The sequence below is a fragment of the Furipterus horrens genome, unplaced genomic scaffold, assembly GCF_987537825.1.
Source record: "Furipterus horrens unplaced genomic scaffold, mFurHor1.1.pri manual_scaffold_2, whole genome shotgun sequence".
Classification (NCBI taxonomy): Eukaryota; Metazoa; Chordata; class Mammalia; order Chiroptera; family Furipteridae; genus Furipterus; species Furipterus horrens.
Window position 1 is genome coordinate 145,461,812 of NW_028327172.1, and position 17,937 is coordinate 145,479,748.

The following is a 17,937-nucleotide window of genomic DNA, read 5'->3' on the forward strand; positions in this document are numbered from 1 at the left end:
CCCTCAGAGTTCACCTCACAAGAATCTTACTTTTGAGAAACTGATAGGTAAATAATTAGCCATTAATTTATATTTACAATGAAAAATGCAGTCTTCATAAGATCTGTGCATATGTATTCTGACTGGTGTGTTTCCAAAGTTTGAGTACTGAAAGAAAAGCCAATCACAAATCATATTTAGAAAGTTGCTAGCTGATCAGAGAGAATCAGGCTGGAAAACAATAGCATAATGTAATTCTTTGTTTGTCTTCAAATTCTAATATTCTCCATACCTTTATCCACAATAGAGAGAGCCCTAACCCTGGAAAGGAGACATTAAATCGTTGCTCAAAGGCTCCCCGATTGTACCTGTGCCTATTACAGGTGTTTGTCCTTCTGTTTCATAATGACTAACCTTCACATCCTGCCACTGTCACAGTCTTAATACATGTCAAACCTTTAGTTTGTCTTAGAAGTTTTTCTTGGTGAGCTTAAATTGCTTTCATAAGTCAACTCTCAGATAGTAATCTCATCTCTTCCATCCCTTCAGGCACATTTGACAGACAGGAGTTATGCTACCCCAGTTTCACAGAGTTTTCTTCAAAAATGTGACAAGTTCAGATCAGAGTTTTAGAGAGATAACTCAGCAGTTCAGAATGAATGTAACAAATCATACAGAATTATATTACACTTTATTTAGTCTGGCACACAAAAAAAGTTTACTCAAATATATTTTGTTTGTTTTTGCTCTCTTCCAAATTATTTGATACATTTCTCAGAAATAAAGTTCAAACACACCAGATTTTATATATGCTGAGTATCTTTTTTATTGTATTTTTTTTCCATTACCCTTTTCCCCCTTACACCCCTCTTTCCCCCGAAATCACCACACTATTTTCCATGTCCATGAGTCCCTTTTCCTTTTTGCTCCATCCCTCCACCCCTCTGAATCACCCCCTTCTCCAGAGCTGTCATCCTGCTCTCTATTAATGAGTCTGTCCTGTTTTGCTTGTTAGTTCAGTTTGCTCATTATACTCCACATATGAGTGAAATCTCATGGTATTTGTCTTTCCCTGACTGGCTTGTTTTGTTGAGTATCTTTAAATCTATCTATATATGTGAAAATTGCAAATAAGTTCTAATCTTAGAGACCAAATTAAAAATTAAACATGAAATATATAAAATTCCACTTTGACTTCTGGACTTTTCTATTTAGACACTTCCTCTGAAAATGTTCAAAAGATTTTTTTTCTTTTCATACTGCAATAACTAAGGTTTTCATTCACCTCTATGTTTCCCTGGTCCCAGAACTGTAGTTCCTACTGTTTTAAACATCTGCATGAGAATAATGAAGTATGCCTACAAGAAATGTCAAAAATTAATGATGAATGGTTTATTTTATAAATATTTATGATATAGATTGAATACAAAGGAGTAAGGAAAGGTCATGCTGTGAATGATCAGGTCTCACATATGAAATATGTTTGTTAGAAAAGCAGAGTGGCCTCCCAAATTTTCATGAAAGGTCTCTCTGTCACTTAACCTTGTAGAACACCTTCAAGCAGAAAAAATCAAATTGGAGGTTTTCTTCCTTTTGAGAAATGGGTGATTGGAGGGATTCAGACAGAGACTGATGAGGAAAGAGATCAAACCTCTGAGTAACTAAAATTTCCAGTGAAAATGCCTCTTTAGAATTCAATACTTATCGGGCTTTTATTCACTCAGGTTGCCCTGTGTTAAGGTTATGCTGTCATCAGGGGTTCTGTGCAGAAATGGTGGTGTTTAGGTGTTTGTTTCCATGACAACCTAATGGCATCATTCAGAAAATGGTCTCAAGAAGATAGGGAGGTATTTACTGTGATGTAAAACATATATCTCATGTTTCCTGTACAAATGAGATGATGAAACAGACCATATCTGTGACTAGACAGAATCCAGATAGACATGAGCCCATCAGATTGTGTTCTCTCACGTCTGTTGATGCTACCCAAGAGTCTGGCTCTCAACCCCTTTTGTTTCTCAGTCTAATGAGTTACAGCACCCTGGATTCACCAGTCTTCTCTGGACAAGGCATAGTGGTCATTAAGCATACTTTTCCCAACAATAATTTGTTAATAAATAGAAAAAAATTTGTTTTGATTATAGCATAACACTTGAAAGTATCATCAGCTGGGAAATTTGAATGGAGTAATTTACAAGGCATACCTGTTCTTGATGTTCTTTGAAGTATGTATTGCATATATTGTTTAATCACATTCTTTACCCTTTAAACACATCCATTTTTCTTTCTTTAGAGTATGATATCCATTACTGCTAGTGTTTCAAAGATATATGTGCCTGTGTGAAGAAAACCCCCATCACAGCTGCCCATCATTCATACAAATGACAAGAAAAAGCTTAAAAATACTCTGAGTTCCTAATGTTCCTAACCTGTACTATTCTTTCTGTCAAAAATTTTTAACTCTCCCCTTCTATGTAACAGTCACTAAAAATATTGTCAAATTCATCTTTGAAATGTTGAGATATTTATTAATTTTAACCTAGGAAAAAACTCCCAAAGCTGCTATTCTAAAGCATGCTTCTAGCATTTTGAGTAAAATTTGGGTAATTACCCTTCTGGTGGTTTTGCTATAAATAGTGGAGCTTGGAGGATCTTGTAGAACTAAAGATGTGTTTCCAGGGAGCAGTAGAGTACTTTGCTATTTTGGAGAAAATGATTTAAGTCCCATCAGATTGAAAATGATTATCTTTAGTTCCTGATATTTCTTAATCATGAAAAATCTTTTTATATAACGCATAACTTTTTAAATATTTTATCCCTTTGATAGTGGATGTTAAGAGTTTATCAAGGAATCCTGCTTTTAGAAAAAACCAAAATGAGTAAACTCTTCTCGTTTTTCAACTAAATTTCTATTTAATTCTTATTGTACTGTCTTCTAGATAGTGCAACAGAAATATTAAGTCTGGCATAACTTCACTGAGTGTTAGATACTTACAGAGCAATAGGATATACAGACTTAGTCTTCTTTCTGGACTCTGTTAATAAAGAAGAGGACAATATGATATAATTAAAAATAAAATGCTATTAATTTTACTAATTATATATAATATTCTTATTTTTTGGCCACAGATAATTTTTCATTATCACATCTATGGAAATGGTATTGAGGCACTCACCTTGATCCAGGTATCAGTCTCAAACCAAACAAAGCCCCTAGTTAATCTTACTGGACAACAAAACAACTTCTGGCAGCAGAAAGAACTAGTGCTGTCTGGTGATGAGGACTTCCGGCTCCAATTTGAAGGTAGAGTTGGCAAAGGACATCGTGGTGTTATTGCCCTGGATGACATTGTGCTCACAAAGAGTTGTATACTGTCCCATTGATCCATGAAAGAACAACCAGCAGTACCTCTTCCAACAGGTACATTTTAATTTGTGTGTGTTTGGTGTTTTTACAGGGTAGAAAGTGGTAAGGGAAAAAGGAAATGAAAAGGAATGAATAAATAACTAGTAATTTACTTCATTCATAATGAAAAAAAAATCTTTGCATTCTAAAAAGTTACCTTTCCAGTCTTATAAAATTTTGTTCCAAATTTTCTCCTAGCTTCAGTATATTTAGCAGTGCCTAAGATTTCTGTTTAGTCATCTTCTTATAACAATAAAATAAGAGAAGACCCTTTTGTTTGTATTTGGTGCAGAATTTAATGTTTAACAAATATCAGTCTACTCAATAAAATAAAAGAATGTCAAGGGCAAAATTACTCAATTTTAATTAGACATTACTGTGGTTATGTTTTTTATTCTTTTTAGACCAACGAACATTGTAATTTGAGTGGCTGAGTTTATATATTTAAATAGTTTAGATGATTGAATATATCCATATATTCTTTTAACAGAAAAGTCTTTTAAGAATTTGTTTAAAGAATTATATTAAAAGTTTGAGTTGATAGATGTTCAATATTAAAAAAAACAGTGACAATGTAGTAAGAAGTGAAAATAGGAAGCACCATGAATGCATATAATATACGAGAGGTATGAGATGAAAATAAATGCAATATGTATTATTAAAAGGACAAAAGAGCAAATTTTCATTAGTTGATAATATGACATATATTAATATTTAAATTATGAGTTTATCATCCAAAACAAAAGTGCTATTTTTATGGTAGCTAAATTATTTCTCTTATACTTAATGAAAACAAAAGTTTTAAAAAGAATGAATTTGTTTGGGCTTTTGAGATAGTGGATGGAATGAGAATGACTTTCATTTCTATTCTTACTTACCCATTCATTTCAAAGGGAGTATTTTAAATTGGTTAAGAGAAAGTTTCTATATAAATGTTTTGCAGTTGACATCTAGTTAAGCAGGCTGTTTTGCATACTGTGTTTCTAGCACTTTATGGATTAGCATAGAGGAGAACAAAAGACCATTTCAAGACTATGTTGAAGAATAAGAGTATGTATGAGAATGTAATGCAAAAGCATTTCAGAAATCTCAGACTAATCTACTTTCATGAGGAAAACTTTGCTTTCTATTCCATTCTGTGTGGCTGTTTGTATGGTGGGTATACTAGCTCTTGTATAGGTTTGGTGTTTTTAACAGTAATTTTTATCATAATAAAAATAACCTCCTAGCATCTAAGTAGAGAGAAAGTAAAGTTTTATGTTGAGTCACTTCAAACGTTAATGAGCAACTAACTACTAAGTGGGATGCAAGAGAAATGAGCCAATCTTACTGGGAATATTAAATTCATAAATCTGTGAAATCTTAAAGTTATTTTATAAAAACTAAAAAACAGAAAGAAAGTTTAAAAGTATCTACAAAGTGGTACAAAATATATGTTAATTATCAAATTAAATGCACATATAATGCTAGAGTTCTTTGTATATTCTTATGATATTTGAGATATTAAAATTTTTGATGAATAGAAATAAAAGGTTGTCTCTTTTTAAGAATAATTCAGTATGGTTTGAGGGAACAAGAAAAATACCTCAAATAATTTTAATATTAGGTATACTATCGTAAGTGCCAGGAGAAACATGCAAAACATTATAAGTATGCAGAGAAGATAAAGAAAACATCCAATTGAGGACATCTAATTTGAGACTTCTTTAGAGGATGCCCAGAAGTTTGGAACCAACTACACTTGGAGCTTGTAGGAAGAAAATATTCTTTTAGTTTGTAAAACAGGGAGACCAAGTATGGGCACTATGGACCAGATAATGAATGTGGTGGGAAGAGCACTGTGGGCAGGTCGAAGGGTGTAAGGTCAAACAGCGATGGTGCCATGCAGACCATGGAGGTGGACTGTGTGGGGGTGATTTGGCTGAAGCTGGCGACTCATGTAGTTGAGTATCTGAGATAAAATATTACCAAGAAAACAAGGAGCTAAGCTGAATATTAATTTGTTTTAATTTCTTCCCAAAATAGACATATATTGAAAGGTCTTATAAAACAAAAAAGGAAGGAAGAAGGAAGGAGGAAAGGAAGGAAGGGAGGGAGGGAGGGAGAGAGGGAGGGCAGAAAAAAAGAAAACATAAAGAGCTAAAAAGATAATTACGTACTTATTAATTTAAAGTATGGTAATTAGTAGGAATGGCTGCAGTAGATAGAGCCCCCTCCACACACAAAAAAATCACCAAACGTCTTTGTTATTTAGAGCATTCTGAAAATTGAAGTAGAGTAGTTTATTGTTTTTATAACAGTCTCAGCTGTAATGCCTACATTCAATTGCAGCAGATGAAAAATAAACATGTATGGAACTAATATTCCTATAAGCTATTTGAGATACCTTTAACTTGCTTCTGGAAACCAAATGTTTGTTTGTTTGTTTATTTGTTCATTCAACACAAAAGTAATTTAAGACATTGTTAAGATATTTCCCATTCTCATTTTCATATTAAGTCTTTAAATTCAGTGTGTATTTTACTTGAAAGCACCTTCAAGTTGGAATAGCCATATTTCAATTGCTCTAGTCATTCACAGCTAATGACCACACTATTAGGTAGCACAGGAGATGAAGCGAACACTTTAGGGCACTTTCAGGTCTGTCCTTGACAATGGGTTCCATTGGTTAGAGTAAAATTTGTGAATTCCTAAGAGTTGCAGTTGTATTCTTATTAAACAGAAGCAGAGAAATGTACCCCAAAGCTAAATGTGTAGTTGACTAGATACTAGTCTCAGACGCCGTTCTTACTAGCTGTGTGTCACGCAACTTTTCTGAGACTCAGTTTCCTCATCCATAAAGCAAAGAGATTATCACCTATTTCTTAGGTTTGGGGGCTCTTAAGAATAAAAAGATGTAAGTGCCTATGTAGTTAGTCTAGTGTCATGTCTAGTATATGATAGGAATTTATTCGATAAAATCATCTCACTCTGTATCATCCTATACTTTGGGGTACCTTTATCAGTATTCCTTAGGCAGCGTAGCTATTTGAGAAGAAGCTTCCATTGTTTGCATTTTTATTGAAACATGTTTTTAACATTTGTTTTGACAATTTTTTTTTCTGCAGAGGTCTGAGCATATATGTTTTATATTACATTATAATAATTAAATCTTACCATTTATTGATAACCTCTCTAATTATTTTTCTATCCTCACCAGAGGACATGCTTATTGATTTTAGAGAGAAGGGAAGGGAGGGAGAGAGTGGGCAAGAAACATTGATGTGAGAGAGAAACATCAATCATTTGCCTCTCATTCATGCCCCAAATGGGGATTGAACCTACAACCCAGACATGTACCCTGACCAGGAATCAAACCCATGACCTTTTGGTTTATATGACGTTGCTCCAACCAACTGAGCTACACTGGCTGGGGCTTTCTAATTATTTTTGATAAATCATAAATAATGTGTGTGTCTGTCTTTGAAATGTTTAATAAGTCTTAATTTATCATTACTGCAAAAAACTTAACTTGGAACTTTCTCAGATTTAAGAAGGGTAAATGACATTATGTTCCACAAGCAGTGGCTACATTTATTAAAGTTTTGAAAGTGACTCCAGTTCATGTAGACTTTTCATTTATATTCATGCATGTAGGCTAACAACGCCATCATGATAGCTTAAAATAGAAAGGACAAGAGGAGACACAACATATATATTTAGAATGAGGCAATTGAACTGAATCTGGAATTAGTGATTCTAATTAGTCAAATGAGACTCAGGGCTTTATTAGCAAAATTAGTATTAAATTATTATTGTTTCCAGAAGTTATATTTAAGAGCTTATTTATTTTTATTTTTTGCTTTTTTTGGAAAGGAAACCTCATTGTTCTTTTTTACTATTAAGTAGATTAGGTGATGAGAGCATAAGAGTGAAAAAATGCATTCACAAAAATGTCTCTTTTTAAATTTTTATTGCATTTATTGGAGTGACATTAGTTAAAAAAATGATATAGGATTCAGGTGTACAAGGTGACAATGCATCATCTGCATATTGTATTGTGTGTTCACCACCCAAAGTCAATTCTCCTTCCATCACCATTTATCCCCCCTTTCCCCTCTGGGAATCATCATACTTTTGCTGTGTCTATGAGGTCTTCTTTTTCTTTTGCTTAATCCCTTCACCTTTTTCATCCAGCTCCCAAACTCCCTCACTCTAAAAGCTTATTTGGTGGCAATTTTGTTAATTGCTAAGTGATGATGGATAAAAATTATTGTTTAGTGAATTTTAATATGAAAAAAAACAACCAAGAGTCCTCTTCTAAATGTCCGTGCAAATCCAGCCACTATCATATTCTCTTTATTATTGGAAGCTATTTAATAAAACTTCTAAGTATAATGAGGTAAGTGGTCAGTTGTGTGTGTGTGTGTCATTTACATCTCCACAGTTATTTCCAAATATGGGTTCCGTCGGCGGCCATCCGTCTCGAGAGACAATGGTGTAGCTTCTTAAGAGTCTATCTGCACCGCCGAGAATGGTAGTGCAGTCCGACTCGGGAGTCACACGGTATCTGTCTCCTCCCGTGTTGAATCGACATCTTGTGATGACGCTGGAGTGTCCTCTCCAGTGAAGCTGAAGCTACAGAGCCTGGGCAGGGTGATATGGAGGGTCTGCTGTTGCCCATGCAGCAGACCCCCCCTCTCTTCGCAGCTGAAGGGTCCAAGGGAAAGACGGAGTCAATACAGCTTGGCTTCAGGTGCGCCGCAGGAGTTGCCGGTGTTGACTACAACATCGAACCGCCTTAGGGACTCCGGCTCCGGATTTTCTGTCGGGGTTTACTCCCTTAGCCTTTCTCCTGAAGAGGTATGCCGCAAGGCAGCGGAGGTTTTTTGGAGTCAGAGTTTTCCTTCTCTGATGTGCCCTGACTGGAAGATCGAACCAGCGACACTTAGCTCGCAGGCCGACGCTCAATCCACTGAGCCAAACCAGCCCAAGCACAAATATGGGTTATATAACAAGTATATCTGGAAATATAACATGGGAATCAACTTTTGCTTTAAAAATGTTTGTGAGGCAATGAGATCACTCATTTCACTGAAATCGTTGGCAGTAGTTTAAAAGGCTGCTACCTACTGATGAGAATGCTGTCATAGCAAATCAGAGTTCTGAGTTAGGGAAATCTGGCTGATTGTACTTGGCTCTATGATTTAGTGAATTCTGTACACAGTTTGGTGCCAAGTGCGTGTGTTTGAGGTTTAAAGACATGAACTTGGATTTCTGCACTGCTTACTACCTATGTAATCAGTCACCTGATCTACTTAACCTCCCTAATTCTTATGTTCCTTATCTGTAAAAATGGGGTTATTGTAACTTCTAAGTGATTTGAAAAAATAATAGAAATAACATATTAAAAAAATACTTGACATGTAGTTGGTTTTCAGTTGTTTCCCTTTTTTCTGCCACTCCTGCTGGAGGAGATTATAAAATTTAAACTACAAGTTTAAATTTATTAAAAGCATATTGTCTATTTGTTGGATTTCTTTGTCACATTTCATTCATTGCTCAAAGCAATGATTTAGAACCTTTCTGCCCATTTTCCCTTTAAAGAAATTACTCGCACAAATGACCCCACATATCTAATTGCTAAATGCGCTGATTTTACTTATAATAAGCAATGAAAAATAATAGAACTAAAATTCACAGAAGTTGATGTCTTGATTGGATATGGTATAGGTGGGAAGAGGAAAAAAGTTTATTTTTGATAATAGAAGCATACTTCTCAAAATGTTTTCCAAGTAAAACACCTTTTGGTTTTAATATTCACATTCATAGAATGCATGCATCTCTTCTTACTCTGTTTTTTGGGGGGGACGGGTCAGGGAAAGAGCTAGTAATTACATTGGAAAATGCACATATATCACCCCCAAATCACTAGAATACTGTTTAAACAATATATTGTACAGGGGAAAAAATCTCAAGTTTATTGCCAATACAACTGGTAAGCAAAAAAGGTTTTGAAACTTCATTGCAGTGGTGATACAGAAATTGTTAATCATGGACATTGCTATGCATAGGAGAAGCATCGCAGCAGCCAATGCACCATGAACCATTATTTCACTGTGCATTTGTCCTGAGTATGTTTCTCCTGAGTCTTCCATATGAAGTCATGATTTTGTTTAATGTAAACAATGAATGCCCCTAGAAAATGAGAAAGTGTCAGGGAAAATTGTGAAGAGGAAAGCAAGGGAAATGAAAAAGAGATTAGAATGTAAGAAAATATAAAAAGATACAACATTTTGATCAAGGACATCTGGCTTTGAAGAAGAGGCAGATTTTTTTAAAAATAGTGGAAGAGCCCTTAGAATATGCTGAGGGATTCTCTACTGGGTTTGTTTATGTAAACATGTAATGGTAGTCCAAGGAAGACAACCAGTGAATCAAACTTATAATCACTGACTTCTAAGGCTTTTACTTCTTTCTAGGTAACTGCAGGTAATATTTAAATTATTACTGAGTGCTGTGGACTGCAAACAACTTCTAATGCTAACAGATCTTCAGTTCTTTCAACTCTAATCAGATCACATAAATAATACAAATGAACTCAGACAATGAAAAATTAACATGAGAAGGTTTATTGGGCAAAGGCTTGAAGAAAGCTTGGAAATGAGCCAATGAAATATCAAAAAGCATGAAAGCACACAAAGGTGGATGTATCCCTAAGCCTCCCTCAAGCCTTTTCTCAATAAACCGTATTATGTTAAATTGTCATCATCTGTGGTTACCTCTATTAGGAACGCTAAAAAGCAAAGCATGATATTTTTAATCTCTTAAATAATGTATGTGTGTTTTTCATAAATTTGATCTTTACTGAAATATTTATATTATAAGCAAAGTTAGAAATCACAGCATTACTGCATTATCTTGGTTATCAAGCCAAAATTTAACTAGTTTTAATGTTTGAGACCCCAAAATACATTCTGATTAAATAAAAAACAAGAAAGGTCATGTGATAAGCTATTTCAAATGGTCGCGTGCTAGTGAAACAACACAGATTACATTTCTCTTGGAAGGAAAATATGATTGTGTGAAACCAAATGCATTTCATATCCCAATGAATTTAATATGTCAGAAAATTTCAGCTTTACTGGGAATGCCAATTGGCTGTACCCTGCTTACATAGTAGCAGAGAGATATGCAGCTTAAACTACTTTAATTTTTAACTGTACCATTGTTCCAAGAAAATGTCCTTCAGTTTAGGATTTTTTCCACATGAGCCATTTCTTTCTTTTTATAGCAAGAATATGGGGAATTAGAATATCTGTGTGCTATTTTTTAAACTGCAAGTTGTCTATTTTAACAAATATTTGGATGAATAATCAAAATAAAATTATGTAATTAGAATATCACTTAAATTTCCAAAATTGAAGATATAAAATTTTGTGACAAAATACACATTCTCTTTTTGAAATATTTTTATTTCAGAAGATTTTAATGAAGAAAAAAGGCTTAATACTTTCAGATTCAATTTTATTGCTGATTTTTACTTATATCTGTGATCTTTTTCTGAGATTACTTTCTTGCTTTCTGAAATATATCTATAAGAAGTTATTTTATGATGATTTTTAACTTCTAATTAGCTTCAATGCTTTCATCTCAATGTAATGTTTGAAAGGTAGTTGCACTAGATTTATAGGTTTAGCTTGACAATTATTTTTTGTTAGAGATTTTTGAGAGACATTTTCCACACTGTCTCTTGGCTTATGATGATTGTTATGATTAAGAAATCAACTCTCAATCTAATTACCTTTCCTTTTCAAGTAATGTCCTTTTACCCTCTGCTCTTTTTCTCTGATATTCTACTAGATTGTGTGGATTAGGTAGAAATCTTTTTTTCTTTTTTGTCTTGCTTGAGATTCAGTGAACTTTCTGACTCCGGGGACTGATATGCTTCACACATTCTGAAACATTCTAAGCGATTATGACTTTGAACATTGCTTTTCTTGCATTCAATCTTTTCTTTCCTCCTGATCTTTGAAAAGACTTATGTTTGATCTTCTCATCCTTTCTTTTCCTTGTTAAAAATGTAGTGTGATTTAGATATAGCAGAATGTGCAGATTTTCCGTATGAAATACAACAAATTTTAACAAAAACATACACCAGTGTAATAAAAAAAACAGTAAAGTATGGAACATTTTCATCACCCCAGAAACTTCCCTTGTTCTCCTTCTCAGTAATATTGCCTCCATCCCATCAATCAGAGGTAACCAATGCCCTCATGTTTATCAACATATATTGGATTTGCCTGTCATGAGCTTCCCATGAATTGTGTGTCTGGCTCCTTTTGCTGAGTATAAGGTTTCTGAAATTTATCCATATTGTTGAGTGTATCACTATTTTGTTTATTTTTATTAGTGAATAATATTCTATTTTATGAGTATATCATGATGTACTTATTCTGTTGATGAGCAAATTAGTTGTTTTAAATTATTGGACATTGTGATTTAGGCTGCTATAAAAATTTGTATATACATCTCTTTATAGAAATATGATTTTTTTGTAACTACCTGAGACTACAATTGCTTGATCATGGGACAGATGTATGTTTCATTTTATCAGATAAAACAGTATTATATTAAAAAATGATTGTCTCCCAGCGCTGACCAGGTAGCTCAGTTGGTTAGAGCATCAGCCTGATATGCCAAGGTTGCAGATTCAATCTCTGGTCAGGGCACAAACAAGAATCAAAAAGTGCATGCATAAACAAGTGGAACAATAAATCAATATCGCCCTCTCTCTCTCACTCTCTCTCTGCCTCCTGTCCTCTCCCTCTAAAATATTAATAAATAAAATATTAAAAAAACAAAACAAAAATGATTGTCTTACCCTGACCAGTGTATCTCAGTTGGTTGGGTGTTGTTCTACAAAGCAAAAGGTCATGAATTTGATTCCTGGTCAGGGCACATGCCTAGGTTATGGGTTCAGTCCCTGGTCAGTTGCTAGAGGCATCCAATTGAGGTTTCTCTCTCACATTAGTGTTTCTCTCTTTCTCCCTCCTTCCCCTCCTCTCTAAAATAAATAAATAAAATCCTTTAAACAAAAATGATTGTCTCATTTTATAATCCCACCACCCATGTATGAGTTTGCCAGTTGCTACTCATTCTCACCAATATTCAATTTATTTGTCTTTTTAATCTTCCCAATTCTAGTGTGTATAAAATGCTATCTCATTGTGGCTTCAGTTTACATTTCGGATGATTTTTGCTTGTGCTTGTTGAATGGGTCATCTGTATATATTTCTCTATAGAGTGTATTTTTAAACATTTTTTTCATTTTTTATCCACTTGTATATTTCATATTGAGTTATAGATATTTGTTATATACTCAGGGTACATGTTTCAGTTATGTATGTATTGCAATTTTTCCCCTTAATGAATGTTCTATTTCCTTAGTAGTGTCATCTAATGATGAGAAATTCAAATATATTAAATTTTTCTATAATGATTACAGCTTTCTGTGCCTAAGTAATCTTTCCTGCCAAGGTCACAAAGATACTGTATATTTTCTCACAAGTTTTAGAGCTTCTGCTTTTACATTTAGGTCTCTGATTCATCACGAGTTAATGTCATGTATGTTGTTCCAACATCATTTGTTAAAGTGACTTTTGTTTACCTATTGATTGCCTGGATGCTTTTGTCAAAAATTAATCATGTAAGTGTATAGATCTAAAACTGGTACTTTGTTCTCTTCCATTAAACTATTTGCCTAATCTTACTACCTATCTATGTCATATACATTTTTATATAAATGTTAGTGTCTACTGGGAGATTGATAGTGATAACATTATATCTCTCAATTTGGGGAGGATTGATATATCAATAATATTGAGTTGTTCTATAAATGGTCATGGCAGATTTTTACAATTATTCAAGTATTCCTTAATTTCTTTCAGAACTGCTTTGTAGTTTAATTGTATAGTTCTTGTCCATATTTTAAATTTTACTTTCATTTATAGTTTACATCTAGTATTATTTTGTATTAGTTTCATACATACAGCATAGTGACTAGGCAATCATATACTTTAAAAAGTGGTCCCCGATATTTCAAATACCCACCTGGCACCATACACAGTTATTGCAGTATTATTGACTCTGTTCCCTATGCTGTACTTTATATTCCCATGACTATTTTGTAACTAACAATATGTACTTAATCCTTTCACCTTTTTCACCCAGCTCCCAACCCACTTCTCCTCTGACAAGTATCAGTCTGTTCTCTGTATGTAGGAACCTGTTTCTATTTAGTTTGTTCATTAATTTTGCCCTTTAGATTTCACATATAGGGAAATCATGTGGTATTTGTTTTTCACTGCCTGACTTATTTCATTGAGCATAATACTCTCTTGGTTCATCCATGATGTCAAAAATGGTAAGATTTTATTATTTTTTATGGCTAAGTAATATTTCATTGTATAGATACCACCACTTTTTTATCCACTCACATATTTATGGGCCCTTGGATTGCTTCCATATCTTGGTTATTGTAAATAATGCTGCAATGAAAATAAGAATGGAAATATTCTTTTGAATTAGTGTTTCAGGTTCCTTTGAGTTTGTATAACCAGAAGTAGAATTGCTGGCTATAAGACAATTCCATTTTTAATTTTTTGAGGAACTTCCAAAATGTTTTCCATAGTGGCTGCACCAATCTGCATTTCCACCAGCAAGGCACTAGGGCTCCCTTTACCCCATATCCTTGGCAACACTTGTTTGTGGATTTATTGATGATAGCTATTCTGATAGATGTGAGGTGGTATCTCATTGTGGTTTTAAATTGCATTTCTCAGATGATTAGTGACATTGATACTCATTTCATATGTCTATTGGCCATTTGTATGTTGTTTTTGGAAGTGTCTAATCAGGTCCTTGGACAATTTTTTAATAGCTGTGTGCATTTTTGATGTTGAGTTTTATGAGTTTTTTTTTTTTTTTATAAATTTTGGATATGTAACCTCTTATTGAATGTATTATTGGTGGATATGTTCTCCCATTCACTAGGTTGTCTTTTCACTTTCTTGGTGGTTTCCTTTGCTGTACAAAAACACTTCAGTTTGTCATAGATAAATTTGTTTATTTTTAATTATGTTTTCCTTGCCCAAGGTGATATATCAGGGAAAAATAAAATCACTAAGAAAAATGTCAGAGATTTTACTGCCTATGTTTTCTTCTAGGAGTTTTATGATTTTGAATCTTACATTTAAGTCTATACTCTATTTTTAATTTATTCTTGTATATGGTGTAAAAGATGGTTTAGTTTTATTTTTTGCGTGTATCTTTCCAGTTTTCCCAATACCACCTACTGAATAGGCTGTCTTTATCACGTTGTATGTTCTTAATTCTTTTGTCACATATTAATTGACCATATAGGTGTGGGTTTATTTCTGGGCTCTCTATTCTGTTCCTTTGACTACTATAGCCTTGTAGTATAGTTTGATATAAGGCAGCATGATACCTCCAACTTTGTTTTCTTTCTCAAGATTGCTGTGGCTATTTGGGGCCTTTTGTGGTTCCATATAAATTTTTGGAGAGTTTGTCTAGAACTGTGTAAAACATTTTTATAAAAAATGCATTGAATCTATAGATTGCTTTCAGTAGAATGAACATTTTAATTATGTTAAGTCTTCCTATCCATGATCATGGTATAAGGTTTGCCCAGAAAGTATCCATCCATGTAATATGAAAAAGAGAAACATTTATTGAAGATACAAGATACAGGAAACATTATATATAGAAGAACAACACCTTAGTCCCCTTAAAAGTAGACACCTTGGGACCTCACACAGTTCTCCGAATCGCCATCAGCTGTCCCATTGTATTTCCCTGAATCTCATCGATTGTTTGAAATCTCTTCCCTTTCAAAGGTGATTTTAGTTTGGGGAAAAGCCAGAAGTCACAGGGCACTAAATATGTGCTCTGGGTATGCTGAGTCAGCTGGGTGATTTGATGTTTCACCAAAAGACTCTGCACCTGAGATGTGATACATGAATGGACATGTTGTGATGAAGCTGCCAATCACCAGTTGCCCATAGCTGCGGCCTTCTGAATCATTTGAATAGTTTCCACAGAGGAATGTTCAAACTTAATGCAAAATCCGATGCAGATTTGTTGCTCTGCTCACTCATTTTGAAGGCAATGACCACATAGTACACATGTTCACTCAATGGGGTCTACTGCCCTGACTGACTAGTACAGTGAAGCTGTCATTGCTCATGCATGTGTATTCCAGTCCACTCTCCTTGGCTGCCTGGTTACATGGATGTCACACAAACCATTCTCATTATATTAAAAATGGTTGGATTGACTTTTTTGGATGGGCCTCGTATGCTTTCATTTATTTGTATTTTCTAAACTTCTCTCATCAGTGTCTTATAATTATCCATGTACAGGACGTTTTTTCCCATCACCATTTATACTGACTATACCCTCTTTCACATCCACCTACCCCATTCCCTGCTGAATGAGTTTTTTCTCTTTTCTTTTTTTCTCAATCCCTCCACCTTTCAGTAACTCTCCCCCACCCCTGAGCTGTCAACCTGCTTTCTATCTATGAGTCTATCTCCATTTTCTTGTTAGTCCAGTTTGTTTATTGGATTCCACATATAAGCAAAATCATATGGTATTTCTCTTTTTCTGACTTACTTATTTTATTTAGCATAATGTTCTCCAGATTCATCCATGCTGGTACAAAAGGTTACATTTTCTCCTTTTTTATGGCTGAGTAGTAGTTGATTGTGTAAATGTACCATAGCACTTTTATCTACTCATCTACCAATAGACATTTGGGCTGCTTCTAAATCTTGGCTATTGTAAATAATCCATCAGTGAACATAGCGGTGTGTGTATTATCTTGAACTAGGGTCTTGGGTTTCTTCAGATAAATTACCAGAAGTGAAATCACTGCATATAAGTCAGTTCCATTTTTAACTTTTGGAAGTAACTCATAATTTTCCACCTTGGCTGCACCAGTCTCCATTTCACCAACAGTGCATGAACAGTCTCCTTTCGCCACATCTTGCCAACACTTGTTTGTCGATTTATTGATGATAGCCATTATAGCAGGTGTGAGGGGATATCTCATTGTGGTTTTAATTTGCATTTCTCTGCAATCAGCAAGGTTGAACATCTTTTCATATGTCTATTGGCCATTTGTATGTTCTCTTTGGAGAAGTATCTATTCAGGTCCTTGGCCCATTTTTTAAAGTTGGATTGTTTATTTTTTTGTGTTGAGTATTTTAAGTTCTTTATATGTGTGGGATATTAAATCCTTATCAGAGTTTTTGGCAGATACATTCTCCCATTTAGTGTCTTTTCATTTTATTGATGATTTCCTTTGCTATGCAAAAGCATTTTCTTTTGATGTAGTCCCATTTCTTTATTTTTTGTTTGTTTCTCTTGGCTCAGGAGAAAAATCAGAAAAAAAATATTGCTACAAGAAATGTTCAAGATTTTACTTCCTATATTTTCTTCTAGAATTTTTATGGTTTTGAGTATAATATTTAAGGTGCTAACTCATTTTAAGTTTATTCTATGTGTGGTATAAGATGGTAGTCTAGTTTTATTTTTTTACACCTATTTTTTTGGGGGGGGTGATGTGATTGTAAATTGGATTGTATTTTTAGTTTCTCTTTCTGATTGCTTGCTATTGGTGTATAAAACTGCAACCAATTTCTGGATATTTATTTCGTATCCTGCTACTTTACTGAATTCATTTATCTTTTCTAGTAGTTTTTTGGTGAAATCTTTGTGGTTTTCTATATATGGTATAATGACACCAGAAAATAAGGACAGCTTTACTTCTTTCTTTCTAATTTGAATACCTGTTTTTTCTTTTTGTCTAATTGTTGTGGATAGAACTTCCTGAAATATGTTAAATAAGAGTGGTGAAAGTAGATATTCCTATATTGTTTCTTATATTATGAAAAACACTTTTAATTTTTCCCCTTTGAGTATGATGTTAGCTGTGGATTTGTCATATATGACTTTTTATGTTGAGGTATGCTTTCTCTATTCCTACTTTGTTAATCATAAATGGGTGCTGGATTTTATTACATACTTTTTCTGCATCTATTGCTATGATTATATAATTTTTTATCCTTTATTTAGTTTATGTGGTGTATCACAGTAGTTGGTTAGTGGATATTGAATCAACCTAGCATTCCAGGAGTAAATCCCACTTGCACATGGTGTATAAACTTTTTAATATATTGCTGAATTCAGTGTGCTAATATTTTGTTGAGTTTTTTTTGCATCAATTTCATAAGGAATACTGGCCTATAATTGTATTTTTTGTAATTTTTTTTGTTTTGTTTTGAATCAAGATAATGCTGGCCTCGTAAATGAGCTTAGATGCTTTTCCTCCTCTTGACTTTTTAAAAAATAGGTTGAGGAGGACAGGTGTTAATTCTTCAAGTGTTGACGAAATTCAACTGTGAAGTCATCTATGCCAGGACTTTTGTTTGTTGGAAGATTTTGTTATTACTGTTTTAATTTTGTAGTCTGTAATTAGTCTGTTCACA

The 17,937-nt window shown here is 33.8% G+C and overlaps 1 protein-coding gene across 1 annotated transcript in view; it reads left to right on the forward strand.

Annotated features, from left to right (window-relative positions):
* The window catches only part of MALRD1 (MAM and LDL receptor class A domain containing 1), a 622,346-nt gene that overhangs the window by 269,641 nt on the left and 334,768 nt on the right, over positions 1-17,937 (forward strand). Inside the window, 1 exon segment of the mRNA XM_090268028.1 lies at positions 3,109-3,400. Coding sequence (XP_090124154.1) covers positions 3,109-3,400 — 292 coding nt within the window.